This window comes from Pelobates fuscus, chromosome 8 (genome assembly GCF_036172605.1).
Source record: "Pelobates fuscus isolate aPelFus1 chromosome 8, aPelFus1.pri, whole genome shotgun sequence".
NCBI classification, from domain to species: domain Eukaryota; kingdom Metazoa; phylum Chordata; class Amphibia; order Anura; family Pelobatidae; genus Pelobates; species Pelobates fuscus.
Window position 1 is genome coordinate 55,102,412 of NC_086324.1, and position 22,624 is coordinate 55,125,035.

The 22,624-nt window shown below is 41.5% G+C and overlaps 1 protein-coding gene across 2 annotated transcripts in view; it reads right to left on the reverse strand.

The window, feature by feature from the left end:
* CDK15 (cyclin dependent kinase 15) overlaps nt 1-22,624 on the reverse strand; it is a 220,531-nt gene that overhangs the window by 5,067 nt on the left and 192,840 nt on the right. For both annotated transcript variants that reach the window (XM_063428701.1, XM_063428700.1), the window contains one exon: nt 7,846-7,964. In XM_063428701.1, the coding sequence (XP_063284771.1) occupies nt 7,855-7,964 (110 nt within the window). In that variant the 3' untranslated portion in view covers nt 7,846-7,854. The remainder of the gene's footprint in view (nt 1-7,845; nt 7,965-22,624) is intronic.

The following is a 22,624-nucleotide window of genomic DNA, read 5'->3' on the forward strand; positions in this document are numbered from 1 at the left end:
CCAGGCAGCCCCCCTCCGGCAAATGAGGCCCCCGGGGGCCATGTGATCGCTCTCAAAGAGCGATCACATGGCCCCCTATAGCTGGCTATGGATCTGCCAGCAGGGGGACTGTCTAAAATATTAGACAGTCCCCCTGCTGGTAGGAAAGTATAAAAAAAAAAATTAAATACACATGTTAAAATAAAATAAAAGTATTTATATATATATATAATATATGTATATATATTAGATATATATAATATATATACATATTATATATATGTAACGTCATACGTAATGTATTTTAATATTAATATTAGTATATATATTAGTATTAAAACACACTTAGAATGACGTTACATATATATAATATGTATATATATTATATATATAATAGATCTACATATATATATTATATATATATATATACGTATAATTACAATAATAAATAAAATAAATAAATAAATAAATAAAATATTGAAACAAAATGTAAAATAAATTATATATTCATATGTAATTTCATTCTAACTGTATTTTTTTTATTAATATATATATATATTGGAAACAGAATACACTTAGAATGACATTCTATATATATATATATCTATCTATATATAAAATACAAATAACCGCAAATATATATATATATAGATAAATACATATAGTTACATAAAAGATTACATTAGTATACACGTGGAATTTAAATACCTATAAATGCATATATATTAAAATTCTACGTGTATATTTAAGTAATTTTTTAACATAATTATGTAATTTGATTAATTCAAATTTGATTGACATGCCTGACAACACAGGGAGAAAGTGCAGAGAATTTAATTCGCAAGCACTATATTTGACCCTGTAACTCTCCAAGACACCATAAAACCTGTATATAGGGGGTACTGTTTTACTCGGGAGACTTCGCTGAACTCAAATATTAGTGTTTAAAACTGGTAAATTGTATTACAACAATGATATTTTAAGTAAAAGTGAAGTTTTTTTGCATTTTTTTACAAACAAACTGCACTTTTATGGACTATATTATTGTTGTAATATGTTTTACTGTTTTAAAACAGTATTTGTGTTTAGTGAAATCTCCCGAGAATAACAGTACCCCCCATGTACAGGTTTTATGGTGTTTTGGAAAGTTAGAGAGTCGCATATAAGGCTTGCATTTCATTTTTTTGACATTGAAATTTGCCAGATTAGTTATGTTGCCTTTGAGACCGTATGGGAGCCCAGGAATAAGAATTACCCCCATGATGGCATACCATTTGCAAAAGTAGACAACCCAAGGTATTGCAAATGGGGTATGTCCAGTCATTTTTAGTAGCCACTTAGTAACAAACACTGGCCAAATATTAGTTTTTTGCTATTTTCACACAAAAACAAATATGAACGCTAACTTTGGCCAGTGTTTGTGATTAAGTGGCTACTAAAAAAGACTAAACATACCCCACGTTCAATACCTTTGGTTGTCTACTTTTTCAAATGGTATGCCATTATGGGGGTAATTCTCATTCCTGGGCTACCACACCGTCTCAAAGGTAACATTACTAATCTGGCAAATTTCAATTTGAAAATGGAACGTTCTATATTTGACCCTGTAATTATTAAATTTACATCTAAAATGTGAGGCGGAACTACAAATTAAAAAAAAAAAAAAATTCTCACAGTTTTTTTTTTTATTTTATTCATAATAAATTGTTTCATATATAAATATTTTATATGAAATGAAAGCCCTGTTTCTCCTGAACAAAATGCTATATAATAAGTGTGGGTGCATTTAATATGAAAGAGGTGAACTACGGGCGAACAGACATATAGCGCAAATTCCAGTTTTTGTTTACGTTTTGTTTTGATCAGAATGTGTACTATTGACTCCGTCCTGAAGGGGTTAATGATGCTGCCACGTTGGCTAGGAAAAATAAATATGAGGCATGCTTGCTAAAAAAAAAGACCATTATATATTGTAGTATACGTTTTTTTTTTACAAACATTTTAAATTTATATATCCATCTCCCGCAGGGCCGGCCTTAGGCTTCTAGGCGCCCTGTGCGAAAACCCCCACCCTCCTTGTCACAGAGCTCCACAGCAATACAACTCTCAGTAAAGTGTAGTGTATGAGCTTGTCACAGAGCTCCACAACAATACAACTCTCAGTAATGAGCCTATTAGTGTATCACATAGCTCTCCAACTATAAAAGCACAGAGTAATGTGCATTTTGTATGCCAGAGCTCTACTGTAATAAATCTTACTATATTATGATGTAGTGTGTGTGTTGTCTGTGTGTGTGTTAGGCATGATGGTTGTGTGTGATATGAATGCTATGTGTTGGCTGTATGTGATATTTGTAATGGGTGTATTAACTGTGTGTGATATATGTGTGCATTGGCAGTGTGTGATATTTGTGCTGGGTTTATTGGCTGTGTGTGATGGGAACTTAAGTCAGATAAAATTATGCATGTTCTATATGTGAATGCAGGTGTATATGTTTGTAGTCACATGTACACAGTCCCACAGTTATACATATACACTGTCAATTGAAGCCACATGCACACTGTTCCAGGCACATAGTCACACACACAGTTACAGGTATATGGTACAACACACAGTTACAGTCAGTCACACACATGCAGCCACTCACACACTGTTGCAGGCAGACAATAACAAACACACACAGGTACAGGCAGACAGTCACATACATACAGCCACACAGACAGTTACATAGTTACATAGCTGAAAAGAGACTTGCATCCATCAAGTCCAGCCTTCCTCACATATGTTGTTGCTGTTGATCCAAAAGAAGGCAAAAAACCTAGTCTGAAGCGCTTCCAATTTTGCCACAAACTAGGAAAAAATTCCTTCTTGACACCAAAATAGCAGTCAGATGTCTCCTTGGATCAAGCAGCTATTACCCCACTAATTAGAAATTATACCTCTGTATGTTATGTTTTTTGTAAGTATTTTTCCAATTGCAGTTTAAACATCTGTAGTGACTGACAAAAACACCTCTTCAGGCAGAGAATTCCATATCCTTATTGCTCTTACTGTAAAAAAAACCTTTTCTTTGCCTTAGATGAAATCTCCTTTCTTCCAGCCTGAATGTGTGACTTTGTGTCCTATGTATAGCCCTGTTTATGAATAGATCTCCAGATAAAGGTTTGTACTGGCCCCGAATATATTTGTATAAAGTTATCATATCCCCTCTCAGGCGCCGTTTTTCCAAACTAAACAGATTTTATTTTTTGTTTACCTTTCTTCATAACTAAAATGCTCCATTCCTTTTATCAATTTTCTAGGTCGTCTCTGGACTTTTTCTAGTGCCATGATATCTTTCTTTAGAACAGGCGCCCAAAATTGCACAGCATATTCAAGGTGTGGTCTTACCAGCAATTTATAAAGAGGCAAAATTATATTTTCATCCCGAGAATTTTTGCCCCTATTTATACATGACAAAACCTTACTGGCCTTAGCAACTGCAGATTGACATTGCATATTGCTGCCTAATTTGTTGTCTATAACAATTCCCAAATCCTTCTCGTGTGTGGTTATCCCTAATTCACTACCATTTAGTGTGTAAGTTGCTTGTGCATTCTTTTTTTTTTTTTTTTTTAATTCTTTATTTTGGGTGTGCACAGAATAAACAAATAGCTGGAATGCGCCACAACAGCGACATCCAGTAGAATAGGTAGACATTGGCATTACATGTCATGGCATTCGTAATATACGAAAGAAGAAAGGACCACAGGCACTCCAAATTGAAACCGTATGCAGATTTATTAGGAAAAAATGCAACGCCAAGCAACGTTTCGACCAACAAAGGTCTTTTTCAAGCATTCGTAATATAGGCACATTTTTATAGTATTAATAAGCATAGATCAGCTTAGCAAAAATAAAATAAGAGTAACAGTCAGGTAGTACATGCTGTCTAAAAACGGTTTAACTTGAGATTATATTAGTACAGTTGGTCATATGGAAAATAAACATTTAACACTTTACAAGCTAAGGTTTGGTGTCTATCCATTGATTAGAGCAGGTGTAGTCATGTGGAGAGAAATAGTGTAGACATGTTGAATATGTGCTGCTGCTAGGGTCAGGCTGTGCGAGCAAGTGAATGCTAAACATACATGCTAGTTACTGCCATCTTAAACATACCAACAGTTTTAACAGGTGGGGCACAGGTGTGCTCAGGGTTACACTTTGTGTCACTGAAGTTTGCCTGGTATATAGTGATTTGTTCTAATAGCAGTTTAACAATTAACGCTATGTCTAGCAAGAGAGATGACATTTCTTTTACATATGTATTTTCATGTTAAGTACAAGCTCTTAATTCTAACAAGCAATTAGACCCGAGTTTACCCTGCTTAGCTAGAAAGTGTTTAACAAGGTTCCCTGTAGGCATGGCAGTCAGTCAGCAACCTATTATCATTAACTGGACATGAATTCGATGCAAAGCAAACTGAAAACATAAAATTAAAATATAAAATAACATGAAGTGGCATCAGTTCAGATGCATCTGAGGGGTGCGTGCTAGGTAAGACCTGATCAGCAGTGTCAGCAGGGGAAAGTCCAGGCTTGTGAGTGTGAGTGTGAAGGACTGGTGCATCACTGGTGTGTCCCGTTCAGCCGATGCCCCGTTTGTGTGCGGGTGTTGCAGTTGGCGAAGGTGTCTGGCCTAGCTGTATGTGGGAGCGCCGCCGTTGCTGGGTTCTCGGTTTTGGGTCCTCATTTCCTTCACGGCGGAGGTCATCCAGTGGGGGGTGAGTTAGGGCTGCTGTAAGTGGCGTCCGCTGCATCATCTTTGTCTGCCAGCGTGTTGGAAGGTAGGGTGTTTCCTGCGGCTGTTTGGTTCGACCCAGGCAGTTGCTGGTTGTGTGGAGGGTTTGTAGAAACCTGCGTCCTCGCTTAGATGCGTGCGGTCTCTTCTTGTGTTTGTTTGTAGTCGAGGGGCAGTTTCGCCTGCGGCGCCATCTTGGTGCGCTGTCAGTGCGAGGAGTAACTCGCTTACGGCGGGGTTGCTTGGGTTTTTCACTGTGTGAGTGATTGCATGCTTTGAGCTTCCATGCCCTTTTCTTCAGTTTTGCCCAGAAGGCTTTAAATATGGCTGTGAGTCTCGTTGAGAGGTCCGGCACCTCTGAGTCACACTCTGGTACGCACGTGGCGTCCGCCATTATGCTGATACTGGTGTCTAGGTGTCGTGGCCCAGTTGCTGGGTGGTGGACCGGGATAACCCCAGCCGGTCGGTCCTGGGGGGGGTGGGGGTGAGAAGGCTGATAGTCTGTGTCTCCATCTCAGTTACCCCGGTGCGGGATCGAGTGGGCCGCCGAGTGCCTTTTTTACGTTGTGGTCGTCCAAGATGCCCATGTCTGGTATCAAACGATTCGCCAGGGCGCTCCCTATCTGGGTAGCGTACCCCGGCATGGTTTCAGGCTGTGGTTAGGGTCTTGGTACTCTTTTTCCACGATGTGTGGCAGGAGCTCCCTCAAGATGCGACCATGCAGCTTGCTGTTCCTGCTTGTGCATTCTTAACCCCAAAGTGCATAACTTTGCATTTCTCTACGTTAATCTATCCAAATCTCTCTGCAGCAAAGCAATATCCTGCTCACATTTTATTACTTTACAAAGTTTTGTGTCATCTGCAAACACTGATACATGGCTTTCAATGCCTATTTCAAGATCATTTATAAATATGTTAAATACAGGGAGTGCAGAATTATTAGGCAAGTTGTATTTTTGAGGATTAATTTTATTATTGAACAACAACCATGTTCTCAATGAACCCAAAAAACTCATTAATATCAAAGCTGAATATTTTTGGAAGTAGTTTTTAGTTTGTTTTTAGTTATAGCTATTTTATGGGGATATCAGTGTGTGCAGGTGACTATTACTGTGCATAATTATTAGGCAACTTAACAAAAAACAAATATATACCCATTTCAATAATTTATTTTTACCAGTGAAATCAATATAACATCTCAACATTCACAAATATACATTTCTGACATTCAAAAACAAAACAAAAACAAATCAGTGACCAATATAGCCACCTTTCTTTGCAAGGACACTCAAAAGCCTGCCATCCATGGATTCTGTCACTGTTTTGATCTGTTCACCATCAACATTGCGTGCAGCAGCAACCACAGCCCCCCAGACACTGTTCAGAGAGGTGTACTGTTTTCCCTCCTTGTAAATCTCACATTTGATGATGGACCACAGGTTCTCAATGAGGTTCAGATCAGGTGAACAAGGAGGCCATGTCATTAGATTTTCTTCTTTTATACCCTTTCTTGCCAGCCACGCTGTGGAGTACTTGGACGCGTGTGATGGAGCATTGTCCTGCATGAAAATCATGTTTTTCTTGAAGGATGCAGACTTCTTCCTGTACCACTGCTTGAAGAAGGTGTCTTCCAGAAACTGGCAGTAGGACTGGGAGTTGAGCTTGACTCCATCCTCAACCCGAAAAGGCCCCACAAGCTCATCTTTGATGATACCAGCCCAAACCAGTACTCCACCTCCACCTTGCTGGCGTCTGAGTCGGACTGGAGCTCTCTGCCATTTACCAATCCAGCCACGGGCCCATCCATCTGGCCCATCAAGACTCACTCTCTTTTCATCAGTCCATAAAACCTTAGAAAAATCAGTCTTGAGATATTTCTTGGCCCAGTCTTGACGTTTCAGCTTGTGTGTCTTGTTCAGTGGTGGTCATCTTTCAGCCTTTCTTACCTTGGCCATGTCTCTGAGTATGGCACACCTTGTGCTTTTGGGCACTCCAGTGATGTTGCTGGAATATGGCCAAACTGGTGGCAAGTGGCATCTTGGCAGCTGCACGCTTGACTTTTCTCAGTTCATGGGCAGTTATTTTGCGCCTTGGTTTTTCCACACGCTTCTTGCGACCCTGTTAGCTATTTTGAATGAAACGTTTGTTTGTTAGATGATCACGCTTCAGAAGCTTTGCAATTTTAAGAGTGCTGCATCCCTCTGCAAGATATCTCACTATTTTTGACATTTCTGAGCCTGTCAAGTCCTTCTTTTGACCCATTTTGCCAAAGGAAAGGCAGTTGCCTAATAATTATGCACACCTGATATAGGGTGTTGATGTCATTAGACCACACCCCTTCTCATTACAGAGATGCACATCACCTAATATGCTTAATTGGTAGTAGGCTTTCGAGCCTATACAGCTTGGAGTAACACAACATGCATAAAGAGGATGATGTGGTCAAAATACTCATTTGCCTAATAATTCTGCACTCCCTGTAGAAGTTGTCCCAAAACACTTACAGGTAGACACACACAGTTACAGTCATACACACATGCAGCCACTCACACACCATTACAGGCAGACAGTCTCTCACTCACACATAGTTTGACTGTGTGTGTGTGTGTGCGCGCACGCACTACTGTCTTTGTGGCTGTCCGCATGTACCTGTGTGTGTTTGTCATTTTCTGCCTGCAACTGTGTGTGTGCGTGTGACTGTCTAACTGCGTGTGTGTGACTGTGTCACACACAGTTGCAGGCAGGCAATGACAGAAACACACAGGTACAAGCGGACAGTCACATGCATACGTACAGACAGTCACACACACACAGGCAGGCAGTAACACACACACACACACACAAACAATCACACCATGCCCAGACACTCAACAAGCCCCACCCCCGCTGCCATGTTCTTACTTCTGATAGCCCTGAATGGAGAATACTGAAATACTCCACTCGGGTAGCTGAACATGTGTGAGCTGTCGGCCACATGGCACCCCCTGCTGTCAATGGCGCCCTTTGCGGCCGCACCGCTCGCACACCCCTAAGGCCAGCCCTGATCTCCCCTTTTCAGGTTACTATCCATGTTTCTGTGTCTCACCTGTAATATTCACCAAGGCTTGTGATGGGCAGGTGGTTGAGAGCTCTTCTGGTGTGAAAAGAACAGGTCACGCATTTCTGGTTTGAGGCTTAGTCCAGGCACTGTGAATATGGACCGCACTGAAAAAGAAAAAGTATCACTTTAATTCCTTTTCCCCATTAAATAATACTGCATGCAGCCACTCCATTCTACTTCATTGATTTACTGAGTAGCACTCCTTGTGAATGCATTACACTCCACAACTAAAGTAATACTCTGTTTAAAATAAAAACTTCATCTGCACCCCTCAGTTTCAGGGGCTGGATACCGCTGGGAAACCTGGAGATCCGCGCTGAAGGCAGCCTTTGGGGTTAAACTGTTCAAGGTAAGAGAGTGCCCAGGTGCCTCCTGGCACCATAACAACTTCATTAAGTAAAAGTTGTTATGGTGACACTCAGCTTCTTTTACTTTACTCACGGCTCTTTTCGTACCTTTTCACTTCAATGGTCCTTGCACGTCTTTCCTATATTAGTTTGGATTACATTTAAAACTTTCCACAACTTTTTGGAATTTGCAAGGACTTTGCATCCGCACTGTCAATGGCCTTTTCCTTCTCCTTACCTCTGTGTGATTATACTGCCCCAATTTCTCTAGATTAGTGGTTCTTAAAGAGGAATTTTCACTTTTCTGCTTCTATCATCACCAAATATCCAACCAAAAGCTATTGCTTGTGCAAAAGGTTTTTTTAAATGCATTTTTTTTAATTTAAAGTGACACTGTAGGCACCCAGACCACTTCAGCTCATTGATCTTATATCTTATTATATCAAATTCTAATACTGGAAAGCACCTCATTGAGGGGTTTTGCAGAAATATTTTTTTAATGCATTAATACAGACAAAATATTATTCACTGAGCTTATTTTAAAACCTACAGTTTAGGTCCCTAAGCTAAACGCCATGCATACAATTTGGTCCCTTGACGAAGTTATTTAAAATAGATTATCTTTTTGTCTGAATTTATTTCTTATAAAATACTTGTTAATTTGTTCTGTTTGCACACTGTACAATGCTCTGGAAAACAGTGGCACTGATAAATATTGCTACAATTTGAAAAAAAATGTTTTTTAAATTCTTTATTTTAGTTGTCCAAAGATAATACATACAAGCTTACAATGCCACAACAGCTAGAGTAAGCATATCATCAGACAAAAATAAACAGTTGTATCGCATTAGAGAACTGCACATTTTTTATGGAATAATGTAGTTTGTCACAGAGTTACATCCTAATGTCGAGATGTAAGAGAGATAGTGTAATATAGTACCTCAGGTTTAGCGATAGGCTATAATGCACAATACCTTCTTAATATTAGGTAGCTTAGTGGTGAATGGAAAAGAAAATAAATAACTGAGGTAAACATAACTGAATTAAGATAATGGCTGCCTGCTTTTGAGCGGCTTGAGGGTTTAGGCCCCAGTCCCTTGTTCAGAGTCAGGCTATGCCTCTTCATTCCTGCGTATCCATACTGCTAGCAGCCGCTGCAGTCCGTGTTCGTGAGCCTCTCCAGTCCCAGGCTTGAGAGAGGGTCGGCATCGATGCCCCATAGATCTTGATGTTCCCTTATTCCACCCCTTGCTGAGTGAGTCGTCATTCGCTGCTTGCCTCGGGTAATCTTGTGTCTCCGTGGGTGATGGAGGGCAAGCAAGCCCCTTATGGCTGGGTGGAACGAGCAGGTTTTCTACCCTGTGTGTTACTCTGAGTAGGCCTCTTCACCATCCGCTGCTGGACTATCCTGTCTCCCGACTGAGGGTTGACTTTGGTGGCTGAGATTCGTTGCTACAGTTTCAGCCAGAAGCACAGAAATTTTTTGTCAAGCCTCCTCAAGGAATTTGCTGTGGATTCATGCGGTATCCTCTGCATGGGACCCTCAACCATAAGGTTGCAAGGGAGTCATCCGCCATTTTGGAGCATCAAGGTTAAGGCAGTGCAGCCTGGATGTTGTGGTAAGTGCGAGTAAAGTCTCTGAGCTGCCATGAGGGGACCGGGATGACCCCTGCCGGCTGCCGGTCCAGACGGAGGAAACGGGGGTAGGAGTGCCGCGAGTCCAGGCCCTGGCCGAAGCATCTGCTGCTTTCCCTCAGCCCAGCCCCAGGTAGGTTGCAGCAAAGTTTTCAGGTTCTCGGTATGAGAAACACACAGATGAAGTATCGATCAGCTTGCCTGGGATCCCCTGACTTTAGGTACACATAGAGATTTGCATGGCAGCCTGATCTGCTGGGTTATAGCCTTTATCACAGTGAAATAGTTGGGAGTTCCGGCATACCACGTCTTGCTCCCTCGGAGGTCAGGAAATAAATAACTGAGGTAAACATAACTGAATTAAGATAATGGCTGCCTGCTTTTGAGCGGCTTGAGGGTTTAGGCCCCAGTCCCTTGTTCAGAGTCAGGCTATGCCTCTTCATTCCTGCGTATCCATACTGCTAGCAGCCGCTGCAGTCCGTGTTCGTCAGCCTCTCCAGTCCCAGGCTTGAGAGAGGGTCGGCATCGATGCCCCATAGATCTTGATGTTCCCTTATTCCACCCCTTGCTGAGTGAGTCGTCATTCGCTGCTTGCCTCGGGTAATCTTGTGTCTCCGTGGGTGATGGAGGGCAAGCAAGCCCCTTATGGCTGGGTGGAACGAGCAGGTTTTCTACCCTGTGTGTTACTCTGAGTAGGCCTCTTCACCATCCGCTGCTGGACTATCCTGTCTCCCGACTGAGGGTTGACTTTGGTGGCTGAGATTCGTTGCTACAGTTTCAGCCAGAAGCACAGAAATTTTTTGTCAAGCCTCCTCAAGGAATTTGCTGTGGATTCATGCGGTATCCTCTGCATGGGACCCTCAACCATAAGGTTGCAAGGGAGTCATCCGCCATTTTGGAGCATCAAGGTTAAGGCAGTGCAGCCTGGATGTTGTGGTAAGTGCGAGTAAAGTCTCTGAGCTGCCATGAGGGGACCGGGATGACCCCTGCCGGCTGCCGGTCCAGACGGAGGAAACGGGGGTAGGAGTGCCGCGAGTCCAGGCCCTGGCCGAAGCATCTGCTGCTTTCCCTCAGCCCAGCCCCAGGTAGGTTGCAGCAAAGTTTTCAGGTTCTCGGTATGAGAAACACACAGATGAAGTATCGATCAGCTTGCCTGGGATCCCCTGACTTTAGGTACACATAGAGATTTGCATGGCAGCCTGATCTGCTGGGTTATAGCCTTTATCACAGTGAAATAGTTGGGAGTTCCGGCATACCACGTCTTGCTCCCTCGGAGGTCAGGGTCCACCACCTACTATTTATTTGTAATTTTTTTTAATTTCTCTAATATTAAGCGTTTAAAGGGAAGTGGCAAGGGAACGTTTCTGTTATATATTTTTAAGCATATTGTGAGTACTTAAGATTGTTTTAGAGAAATATAGATGTCAAATTTCATAAAACTGTACAATCTGGGGGGGCGGGGCCTGACTGTCCCGGAGGAGAGATGTGCCTGGCTTGAGCTCCTCACTAATCCTGATATTTACAGCTTTTGTCGGCCCCACACAGCTCATATTGAGTGGAATCCAACGACTTACTAGACCTTCAAGGCACACGGTACTCTATACAGTGCTCCACAACTCGACAAGCGACCACTTGCTACATACACGAGAACATGTGGCCTGACATGCACTGCGCAGGGGAGGCGGCTGCTCTCTTGGCCTGGCGATGCCCAGCACCCGTCAACATCGCAAGGCTGCCCTGCCACCTACCCACCCCCTCTGGACCGGTGGGGGTCATCCCGGTCCATCTGTAGGAGGAATCCCTGATCTCACAACATCAAGGGACATTTCCATAAAGAATGCGGGAACTTTTGGCGACTCTAACCAGATGGCGGAAGGCATGCAGAGTTCCGGCATCGCCCCCAAAAAAGGTATCTTGTCCAAGTTAGACAGAAGCTTTGACGTCTTTTGCCAATGTCTAGAAAGCAGGATACATCAACCTAGCCCGCGAGAGTCGGCTGAACACATACCTCAGTGGATCATTATCTGGCAACTGCAGCCCACGCATCCGGAAGCAAACAAGGCGCCAAAATGGAGAAAGGGCAAGAAGCATCTGCCGCGGTTCCGCAAGACGACACACAAAAAGGTATCGAGGCAATTTAGGACCACAAAATGTCTGCGATACCAGAGGAAACCACACTTATGCTATATGGCTCTGCGCGCTGCGCTACATCATGGCTAGAAGACTGGACACTCTACCTTCTACTATGGGACTCTGATAAGCCCCCGGTCGGCATAGGCTGATCTGGACTCCCAGGCTCTTGGCCATCCATCTTGCCCATCCCCCACTACATCTGTTAGAGAGCCAGCTGGATGCCATTTTGTCACATTAATGAATTCATTTTTTTATTTTTTTTACATTTCAGACTTGTACCTGCCATTATATAATTACGTTATTACATATGTAGTATAGGCATTGGTATTCTGTTATCATTAATGTTTTCTCCCTTCCTTTTTCCCCTTGGATTCCCATCCCTTTATTGAGCATCCCAAACAGTGATTTGGGTTCGCTTCTTTCCTAATTAAAGTTCATCAATAGGGATAGACAAAGGAAGCAAGAGGGAGAAAACTAAATTTTTTAGACCTTATCGAACTCCCATTTATCCCCACCCTGTACCATCCCCCCAACATTTCTTTTAGATCCTATTACAAATTCCATTATTTCCATCCTTCTTTATTTATTTGTCTCTTGGAGAGCGAGATCACCATCCTATCTGCTTTACTGTTTTATAATTGAAAAAAAAAATGTTTTATTTATTTGCCAGATTTTTTCCGGGGACAACTTCTTGTCTCTTTATGTTATTAATTGGGAAGCTTTCTTACATATTTGTGTAACAAAGAGATTCGTGTTTCCATTTTCTTTATCCACATGTCCCACTCTTCTATCTGGATATATATTTTTCCCAAATTCATTAAAATACCCTTTTCCATTTTTGCCTGCCAGATGACTTGTGATATTACCTCTTACTTGGGAATTTTCATGTTTTCCAATTTCGTGCTAAGAGTAGTTTGGCTGCGTTTGTAATGTGTAATATTAACATTAATACATGTTTTCTCATTATTGGCCATCCTAGATTTAATAAGATTACTCCAGGTTCAAAGCCTAATTTCATCTCAATTATTCAGTGTATTACTTTTATTATTTTTCCAATAATTGTTTATGGGTATGCATTGCCACCAAATGTGGATTAGGTTGCCTTTGTTAATATCACATCTTCAGCACCTATCCGATGTCTCTGGGTAAATTCTCTTTTACAGTTTCCCTCAGCCCAGCCCCAGGTAGGTTGCAGCAAAGTTTTCAGGTTCTCGGTATGAGAAACACACAGATGAAGTATCAGTTTACAGTAAGGCTGTTAGATAAGATTTAAATGTTTTTTTTTTTTTTTTTTATAAGCAAAGAGAGAGAAAGCCAATGATAAAGGGGAATTCTAAACACCATAACTACTAATGTTCAATGTAGTGGTTAATGGGCAAACAGTCTTTAGACCCAGTCCCCCTGGTATTTATCAAACTGCTTTTCAGCAAATTGACAAACATTAATATCTTCCAGCATATATAGCCTAGACAGCTGCAACTCGGCTAATTATTATTGAAAATACAACGTTAGTTTGGTTGGCAATGGCTGGCTAAAACTTTGCACCTTCAGCCTATTACTGTTATCCCAAGTTGAACTGGCTGAATAATATCAAAATATAAGTCCACCAACCCCCTTGCCTTGGGAAGAGCTGAAGTGGATCCTTTCCCTGGGATCCAGTGTGGGCTTGTGTAGTCTTTGTGCTCTTCCAGCACTGCTCCCTTGCATGCTGTTTAGTGATGCCAAGCCCGGAGTAACATAAAGACCGGCTCCCAGCATCACCGCAAGGTGCGTGAGGGAGCGGTGCTGGAAGATCAGGAAGAGTACAGCTCCCTTGCATATTCCGCCTCCATTCTTCCCCAGCTGGACATCTCCTGGATGGCGCTAGAATGGCTAGCCTGCTACATATTGGCACATTTTGACTTTGATGTGCGTACCCCCACAGTTAAAGTTACACCGTGCCTATTCCACTTGTTCTGCTTAATGCCACTTCAGGTGCCAGGCTGTCACTCTCAATGAGTTTTGTCATCAATCTGGTAGTAAATTCTTTGATTTTTGCATCATGACCAAGTTGATAATTTGGTTTATTTATACATTTATATATAGTTTAAGAATTAAATGATAAACAGAGTTTGTATTTACTAAACACCAAACTGCAGGGAACTGAAAACAGAGCTGTTACGTTGAATAGTTGGTTTGGTACATATTGGCTATTTTTGCCTAAATTTTGGAATTTAGTTTTTAATTCACTATAATTTAATGTTTAGCCCTAGAGAAAGAGTTACACCATAAGCATTGTACACCCTCTGCAAAACAGACCATAACCATCTCACACCTCCTGCAGTACATATGATTAACATCTCGCATTCCCACCAAAATGAGACAGAAGAAATACCTAAAAGTATATACCGTATACCTGAGCTAACAAGGCTAAGAGCATCTGCAGAGAAAATTCTTCTTTTCATAATTACAAGAAGTAAAGTTTTCAGAAATCGGAGGTTAGTTGGGAGGAAATAAAAAATAAAAAAATAAAAAAAAAGTGGAAGATGAAGAAGAGGAAAAATAAGACAGAAAAGCAAACATTCTCTCTCCTGCGATTCCCTATTAACACCATGAATCTGACAGCCTAATTATCACAAGAGTCTCATGCTTTGAATAAATAAATATGCAAGTGAGCGCTTAGCGGTGGGAAGAAGGGAGATTCAGGCACTTCAACGGCAGACAGGCAGAGAAAAGTTTATTTTCAAATTGCATCCGCTTGGCGTCTTAATATCATATCGAACCTAATGAGGCACTTTGAAAGAACGTGAGTCACTCTACAAAAGTGTTTTTTTTTTCTCTTTATATAAGTTTGCAGCTCTGTAGAGTACACCAAATGTCATCAACTCAATACGGTATACAGACTGCAACATTTTAACAGTAGGGACAAGTTACCAGCAGCCACTAGCATATAGGGTTTGTGGTCTGCAGCCAATAAGCACATTCTTATCACTGAGTTAATAGCAACTGTGGTGATCACCACAGTACTGCCAGAACAATTAGCAGAACGGAACACTGTATTTGATAATTCATCACCTGTTTTTGTATTTGTGGCCAAATGTCATTAAAAAAATAATTTTAAGGAGCAATTGGCTAAGTGATTGCGGAAGTCACTCTTTTTGGCAGAAGGACTGCAAACTCACTTGAATTGGAAAGAAAAAAACAAAAAAACATAACATAAAACAAACACAGATAAGAAAGATAAAAGGACATCTATTATAAGAAAAGTACGGTAATATTTTTACTCACATTGGTGTACACAGCGAGCTTATTCAGTTTCTTTATTGGCATGCCAATTTGTATCTTAGCAAAAATACTATCTTTAACCCCTTAAGGACACATGACATGTGTGACATGTCATGATTCCCTTTTATTCCAGAGGTTTGGTCCTTAAGGGGTTAATGGCTGTTGTATATGATTAACATTGAAAATGGGAAAATGAAAACATCCAGGAATTAACGGATTTAATAGAAGTCCAAGAGGGATTTCGTTATTTATAATAAAAAGTGAAATACAAGAACAGGGTGGAAAGATTTTAAGTACAAGAGAAATATTTTATAGAATAGATAGAAGATACAGTACATGGACTAGCCTTAAAGTGGAAGTTCTAAGAAGAAGAAATACATGTTAACACGTTTAAAGCCCCTGAAAATGCTAAATAATATAATGAAGAAAAAAATTATTTTTCCGATGTTTTAAGGATCACCATCGGAAATGTGGGGCCTTGTAAATACCCTAAAATCGGAGTGTCAAACTAATCATTAACACTGCTTCTGTGTTTTGGGCCGCGTACCTCCAGTCTGAGCCTTTTTCATTTACACTTTTATCACTTTGCACTTTTTTTAGTCTCCTCCTTTTGTACAAGATTTGCATCTGTTTATAATCTGGAGTTCAAAAAAGCGTGGGAGGAGGCAGGGGGGTTTCATTATTTTTTATAAACTGGGGTTAACACGGGTTACGCTGCACACGTGATGCATTTCAGCATGTTGAAGTGCTTTATGGGAGTGGAGTGGTCCTTTTAAGGTAAAATGAGCTGCAATGGAAAAAAATCTCTAAGTCAGCTATGCTTTCAGTCCCACTTCCTTGGTCTTAAAATGTTAGCGAATAACCCTGTAGGTGTCTTGCCCAGGGACACTTACTGGTGAGGTGGTCTGACCGGGATTAAAAACTAGATTTCCTGGTTCTAAGGCAGTGATGTTACTACTGCTCTAACCAGATGATATAGAACATCATCCACATGTCCCTCATCTGCCTCTACCACCCTTTCGCATGTCGCCATAAGTGTATGCAATCCACCATCATTTTCTGCCATTATTTCCATATCCCTATAACTCCATGCCTGCCTCTCTATGTCTCGGATAGTTATTTGCCATCCCTCTCATGTCCCTCTTGTGTCTCTTCCATCTCCCCCATCTGATGCATCAATTCATTCCCCTCTATTATCCTCCACATTCTTTATTCCCACATTTGTCTGCTCCATCCTGGCTATGTAAAAGCTGTGAATGAATGCCTTCCCCTCTGCTTGGTCCCTCCATTGTAGTTTTACCACTGGGTAATATCAAGATAGATATGATATGAGGGGATACGAGGTAGCATCATGCTCTGCCCCTTCCATTCACAATGTACTGATTGCAGACTCAGCTCTTCACTGACATTTACATGAACAGTTCCAACTGTTAAATTGCAGCAGAGTTAATAATGTATGTAAAAAAAAAAGCAAAAACGTTGTAGCAGATGAGGGATTTTGGACATACCATGAGGGAAACAAAAAGGTGTGAGGATTTCCAGCGTAATTTAGGAGACCTAGAGTCCATTAGCATCCAGGAAGTGACTTTAGTGGCTGTCTGATTGACAGTCACTAGAGGTAGTCTTAGTCCTGCAGGGATTTATCTAAAACTTCAATGATTTATACTGCAGGTCTAAGGGGGGCATGGACACTGCACCTAAATGACTTAAATGAGCTGAAGTGGTCACTTTAAAACAGAAGTCATGTTACAGGAGAGCTGCTGGCACATACTTCTACCTTGTCATTTCCAGAGATAACATATTAGTAACCTTGCTGTGGCAAGTAACTTCAGGCTTGGCTAGTAGCATAGGACACACACTGTGTCCCTTTTCCCCCCACTGGTGTGAACAGGCAACAAGTTCATGTACAGAATACAGACATTACAATCTGCATTACTAGTAAGAAGATCACAATTAAACCCTTAAGAACCAAACTTCTGGAAAAAAAGGGAATCATGACATGTCACACATGTCATGTGTCCTTAAGGGGTTAAAGTATCAACTTCTTACCCTACCACGTTATTTTCTTAATAGCAGTGCATTTATTTGAAGCATCAGTTGCCTATATCACACAAACATATTAAAGATAGATTAAACAACATTTGTTATATAAATAATTACATTTTTTCTTCTTTTCTCTTTTTTCAAAATTTATTATTTTCCTTTTTGGAGGTTTTACAAAAATACTCTGTGCAAAATGGCATGGTTGTAAATAAACTAAATATTAAGATAGATGACAGATTCTGATTTAAAGAATCGGAGATCGTAACATTTTTTATGAACAAGAGATCGTCAACAGTAAAGATCTTACACTGAGTGGCCCAACAGGAAAATTTGGATTATGAAATAGGTGCATTCTCGGGGGGGAGGAGTGATGACGTAGGACGTGAACGCATGGGAGCGTACGTCCCCGATCACGGAGATGCTGGCGCCCTAGAGTGATGAGCCGCAGAACGCCCCAGACGGACGGACGGCAATAACCCGAGATTGCTAACCGAGCTGGGACAGAGAGGACTGGGACTGAGAAGAAGTTAGAGGAGGGCTGCAGAACTGCCCACAAGACTGAACTGCCGTAAGAGTGCTCACTCGGTAAAAACCCGCCTGAAGTGAAACCCCGCCGGCTGAGGGTCGGAGGAGGTGTGTTCAGCAGAGGGTGAGAGGAAGTCGGCTGCTGGGAGGATAAGTGGAGCGGCCAAACAGCAGTGGTTAGCGTTTGGGCTCCACTCGACATACCCCGATATACCCCCGAGAAGAAATGTAAGAAGAAGAAACGTAAGTGCAGCCTGGCGGGGGGGGAACGCAGAGACCTCTGGAGTAATGGAGGAATAGCCTTACTAAGTTTATTAAGTAACTTTAAGTGCTGAGCAACTTCAGGGGGGGAATCCCCTATCCCCTATACACAAGGAAGAATACACAAGGAAGAATCTCCTTTAAAACCCCCTATAATCTCCTATAAATCCCTTCCGATAAAACCGGAGTAATGGAGAAAGTAATGGAGAAATAATTTCACTAAGTAATTTTAAGTCTCGTGCAACTTCAGGGGGAGAATCCCCTATACACAAGGAAGAATCTCCTTTAAAACCTCCTATAAATCCCCTCCTATAAAAACCTCTTATAAATGTCTTAATCTCCCATTAATATTATAATATCTATCTATACAACCTATACAACAACCTATATAACTCTGAAAATCTCTGAAAAATCAAGACCTACAAATAAAAGAGATAAAGGGAGAAAAGAGGGAAAAGGAGGGGAAAAATATGTATATATACAGATAAGAGAAGGGGAAAAAAAGGGAGAAGAAAAGGGGGAAAAAGGAGAGGAGGAGTAGCTCTCTGCAGGCAAAGGAGACTATGATAACAGTAATATAGGAAGACCAAGCAATTCTGCTGAAGTAAAAGAAAAAAAAACTGAAAAATCCGATAATTCAGATAGGCAAAAAAAAAAAAAAAAACGAAAAAGAACGAAAAACGAAAAAAAGGGGTTTTAACAAGAAAAGTGAAATAAGTAAGGATTCTAAATCTGCCAATCTATCTGAAATAACGAAATACTGTTTTACGACCAGAACCCAGCACAAAGGCTTTAAAAAGTGATTTTAACATCAAAAGGTCCGTCCGAACCTGGTGTTTTTTTTTTTTGTTTTGTTTGTTTGTTTTGTGTTTTTTTTTTTTTTTTTTTTTCCTCTCTCCTCCTCTCTGGTCTGAAATGGCGTCCAGGAAAGGGCAAGAGAATAAACAGCAGATGAAGAGAGAAAGAGAGAAGAAGTTGGAAAGTAAGACAGAAAGAAGGCTTTCCTCCTCAGTTTCTGTGCAAACACAGAAACAAGAAACTGAACAACAAAATTTATCAGATTCCTCATCCCAATCATTTAAAGAAGTAGACAACCCATCTCCAAAAAGGATAGTTACAAATCCAGGCTTAAAAGAATATAATTCGGACGAAATACTTATGCATCTAGAGTCCTGCTTTGAGCGTCAGTCAGAAAAAATCAAAAAAGAGATCCATGAAGGCTTTATGGAATTTAAAATGGAACTATTACAGATGGGAAAAAAACTCAAGCAGAATGAAGAAAAAATAGAATCGCTAGAATTTCAGCAAGCTTCAACAGAAGACACTCTTGGAAAGACAAACAAAAAAATAGAGGAGATGGAACTTAAAATTGCAGATTTGGAAGATCGCTCACGGCGCAACAATCTTAGAATTAGGGGAATTCCTGAATCCATCAACAGTGACAAACTGCAAGATTACATAATGGAGATTTTTTCCCAATTGGGCATACAAACATCAGATCTAGCAAACTGTCTGGAAAGAAGCCACCGTGTTAGGAAACCAGACTTTGTGTCCCAAAGCGAACCCAGAGATGTAATGATCTGCTGCTCGGCATATAAATTGAAAGAACAAGTCTTAAAAGTATCAAGACTTACTAGGCTGAAGGATCCATACAGTGAAATTATGATTTTTCCGGATATCTCCTATCATACTAGGATTAAAAGAAAACCATTTGCAAGTTATACAAAGATTCTACGTCAGAAGAATATTAGATATACTTGGGGCCATCCCTGCAAAATCATCGTTTCATACGACGCAAGGACATATTCCTTTTCGGAGGTTACAGCAATTTCGAAATGGATCAAAGAACAGCATTTTGAATTGGACAAACCAGCAGATGAGGACAAAGGTCGCAGGAGAGAAGCTGAAAAATAAATAGAAAGACTTTCTTTTTTTTTTTTTTCTCTTTTTCCCCCGGAGGCCATGAGACTGACACCTCTCCCAGGGACTCTCCTACAACTTGATTATATAGATTGTAATGATACTGTGTATTAAGAGTAATGCAATTAGAGGGATTCACTATAGTATAGACATAAGTTAATTGAAGTCATATAAATAATTGAAATTTAAGAAGACATGTTTTTTTTTTTTTTTCTCCTCACTTGAAAATGACTACGACATACAAAATTGGGCCACTTAAAATTCTAAAGAACACACAATCACTAGTGTTTTTTTTCTGTTTTGTTTTTTTTTCAATTTAAACTAGTCAGACTGCGGGATGAAGCTTGGGAGCTAAAATTGCCCTAGATCTGATAAATCACAAAAGTGTGGGGATTGAATAACCAAATTTAAAAATGAGAATTATGAGTATTGATATTCACGCTTATAGATATAGTCCGAGAATTTCAAGGCACAATTAGAGGAATTTAAGGTCACAAAAGACATATTGAAAACTGAATGTAAATCATTAGCACTATTTAAGGATAGAAAGACAATGTTGGACATGATATACCAACTTTTGATAGGGGCGGTTTAGACACTAAGGATCACTATGAATTTGATAATAATATAGGTTAACTAGAGATTAAAGCATTAGAAGGAACGGTAGGACGACATAGAGACATGAGAAGAAGAAAACGGGGGGAAGGGGGAAGGCAGAGGATACAGGTATAAAGAAAAAAAAAATTTTTTTTTTTTTTTTTCTGACATCTAGGAAAGCGTATTATCTTGGGGCCGAATTGGAATATCTGGCTCTTATGCTCCCTAAGAGGGGCAGTTCAGCATCACTATACTGATCCTGTATTGGATCTAATTGGAGGTTATGCGAAAGAGGGTTTATCGCAGGACCATCCATACTTCCTTGAAGGGATGTTTCTTTGTAACTGTGTGTGTTAATGTAAATGTTGTGTGGTTCTCTGAATGGTTTAAGTTGACGATGAAAGATAAAATTCAATTATACAGAGGGGGCGTGGCTAAGCGATTGAACTGCATGGCCGCACGGTCTCAGAGCTCCGAGACACATCGAGACAATCACAAACTTTACCCGCAGTACAGCCGACCCGAAACAACAGGAAAGGCAGGCGGTAGACTCACATCTCAATATGGGTCGGAAAAACAAGAAGATAAAGCCCGACAGGCCCCGATCAAGCCATGACATTGGCGTGCTCCTAAGGCAGGCACAACAGGCCGGCGGGCCCAAAATGGCCGACACTCCTGAGGCCTACTCAGACCTGTCTGAAGAACTATCCCTGGAGGAAGACGAAGACGAAATGCCGACTAGATCAGCACCAGCAGCTCAACCGGTCAGCCCAGACAAGGAGCCGGTAACGACAGCGGTGCTGAAAAACCTGCTGGCGGAGCTACAACATAATATCCTGGCTGACGTAGCAAACCTACGTGCAGACCTCCAGGGCCTGACAGGCCGGATCGGAGCCGTAGAAGCGTCCACAGAGGAGCATACACTACAAATTGCCTCCATGCAGCAAACGATACGGGGGCTTCAGAAACAGAATGCAGCGTTCGATACCAGATTGGCGATATTGGAAGATATGCGGCGCAAAAACAATTTAAAAATCCGAGGCATCCCAGAGGCTATACCCACAGAGGAGCTTCCACATATGATGAGGCGCCTCATGACAGCATTGTTGTCTCCACGACAGGCCAAAGCCATGACTATGGAGGACTGTTTCCGCATACCAAAAGCACCGAAAGCACCAGCAGCAGCTCCGAGGGATCTAATAGTCCGCTTCCGCAATGGCAGGGACAAGGCGGCTATGCTCACGGCCTTCAAGGACCGGGATTCTTACACTTTTGAAGGTACGCACATCGCCTTTTATCCAGACCTCTCGGGAGGGACACTGGCGTGGCGGAGATCCCTCAGACCAGTTACCTCCCTCCTCAGGCAGAAGAGCATTCAATACAAGTGGCGGCTGTCACGCACCCTATTAATACTGCACGGAGAATCCCAGCACACAGTCCGCGACTTCACCGAGGCTCAGGCTCTATTGCATACTATAGGACTCTCTATGGACTCACTGCCACCAGACAGAGCCCAAAGGCCCAATCCTGCACCTCCACGCTGGGACCCGGCAAAAGTGACCGCATTTGTACCGCGGAAGCCTCCTCCGGCCCAGCCGCAACGGTCACCACTTGAACTTTTGAACTCTTGCCTCTATTACGGGGTACCCACCACCCGTAGCTACTCAAAGTTACCCTAAGCTACTATAAGTAATGTTTTATATGTTTTCTTAGCACTTACTCATGTTAGGCTTCACCCTGGACGCAGACACATAGGCACACTCTCGTAGAGCGACCCTCTGACCGCACACCAACCCCCCTATACCCGACTGACTCGCACCAACGATGGACACAAGCAGCCCCTTAACCGGGTGCCAAACTCCTGGCCCCTGCGATAGCCCAAGCGAGACTAGCAAACACTGGCAGTAGACACTTAGCAGACTAGTGCCTGGAAGGTACCATGTCTTCCGTGAACACCCACACCTGTGGCAAGAGCTTAGTTGCCCGGACATCACCCTCACCCACAGTGTTTACGGATGGCATAACTCTCTACAACTGTC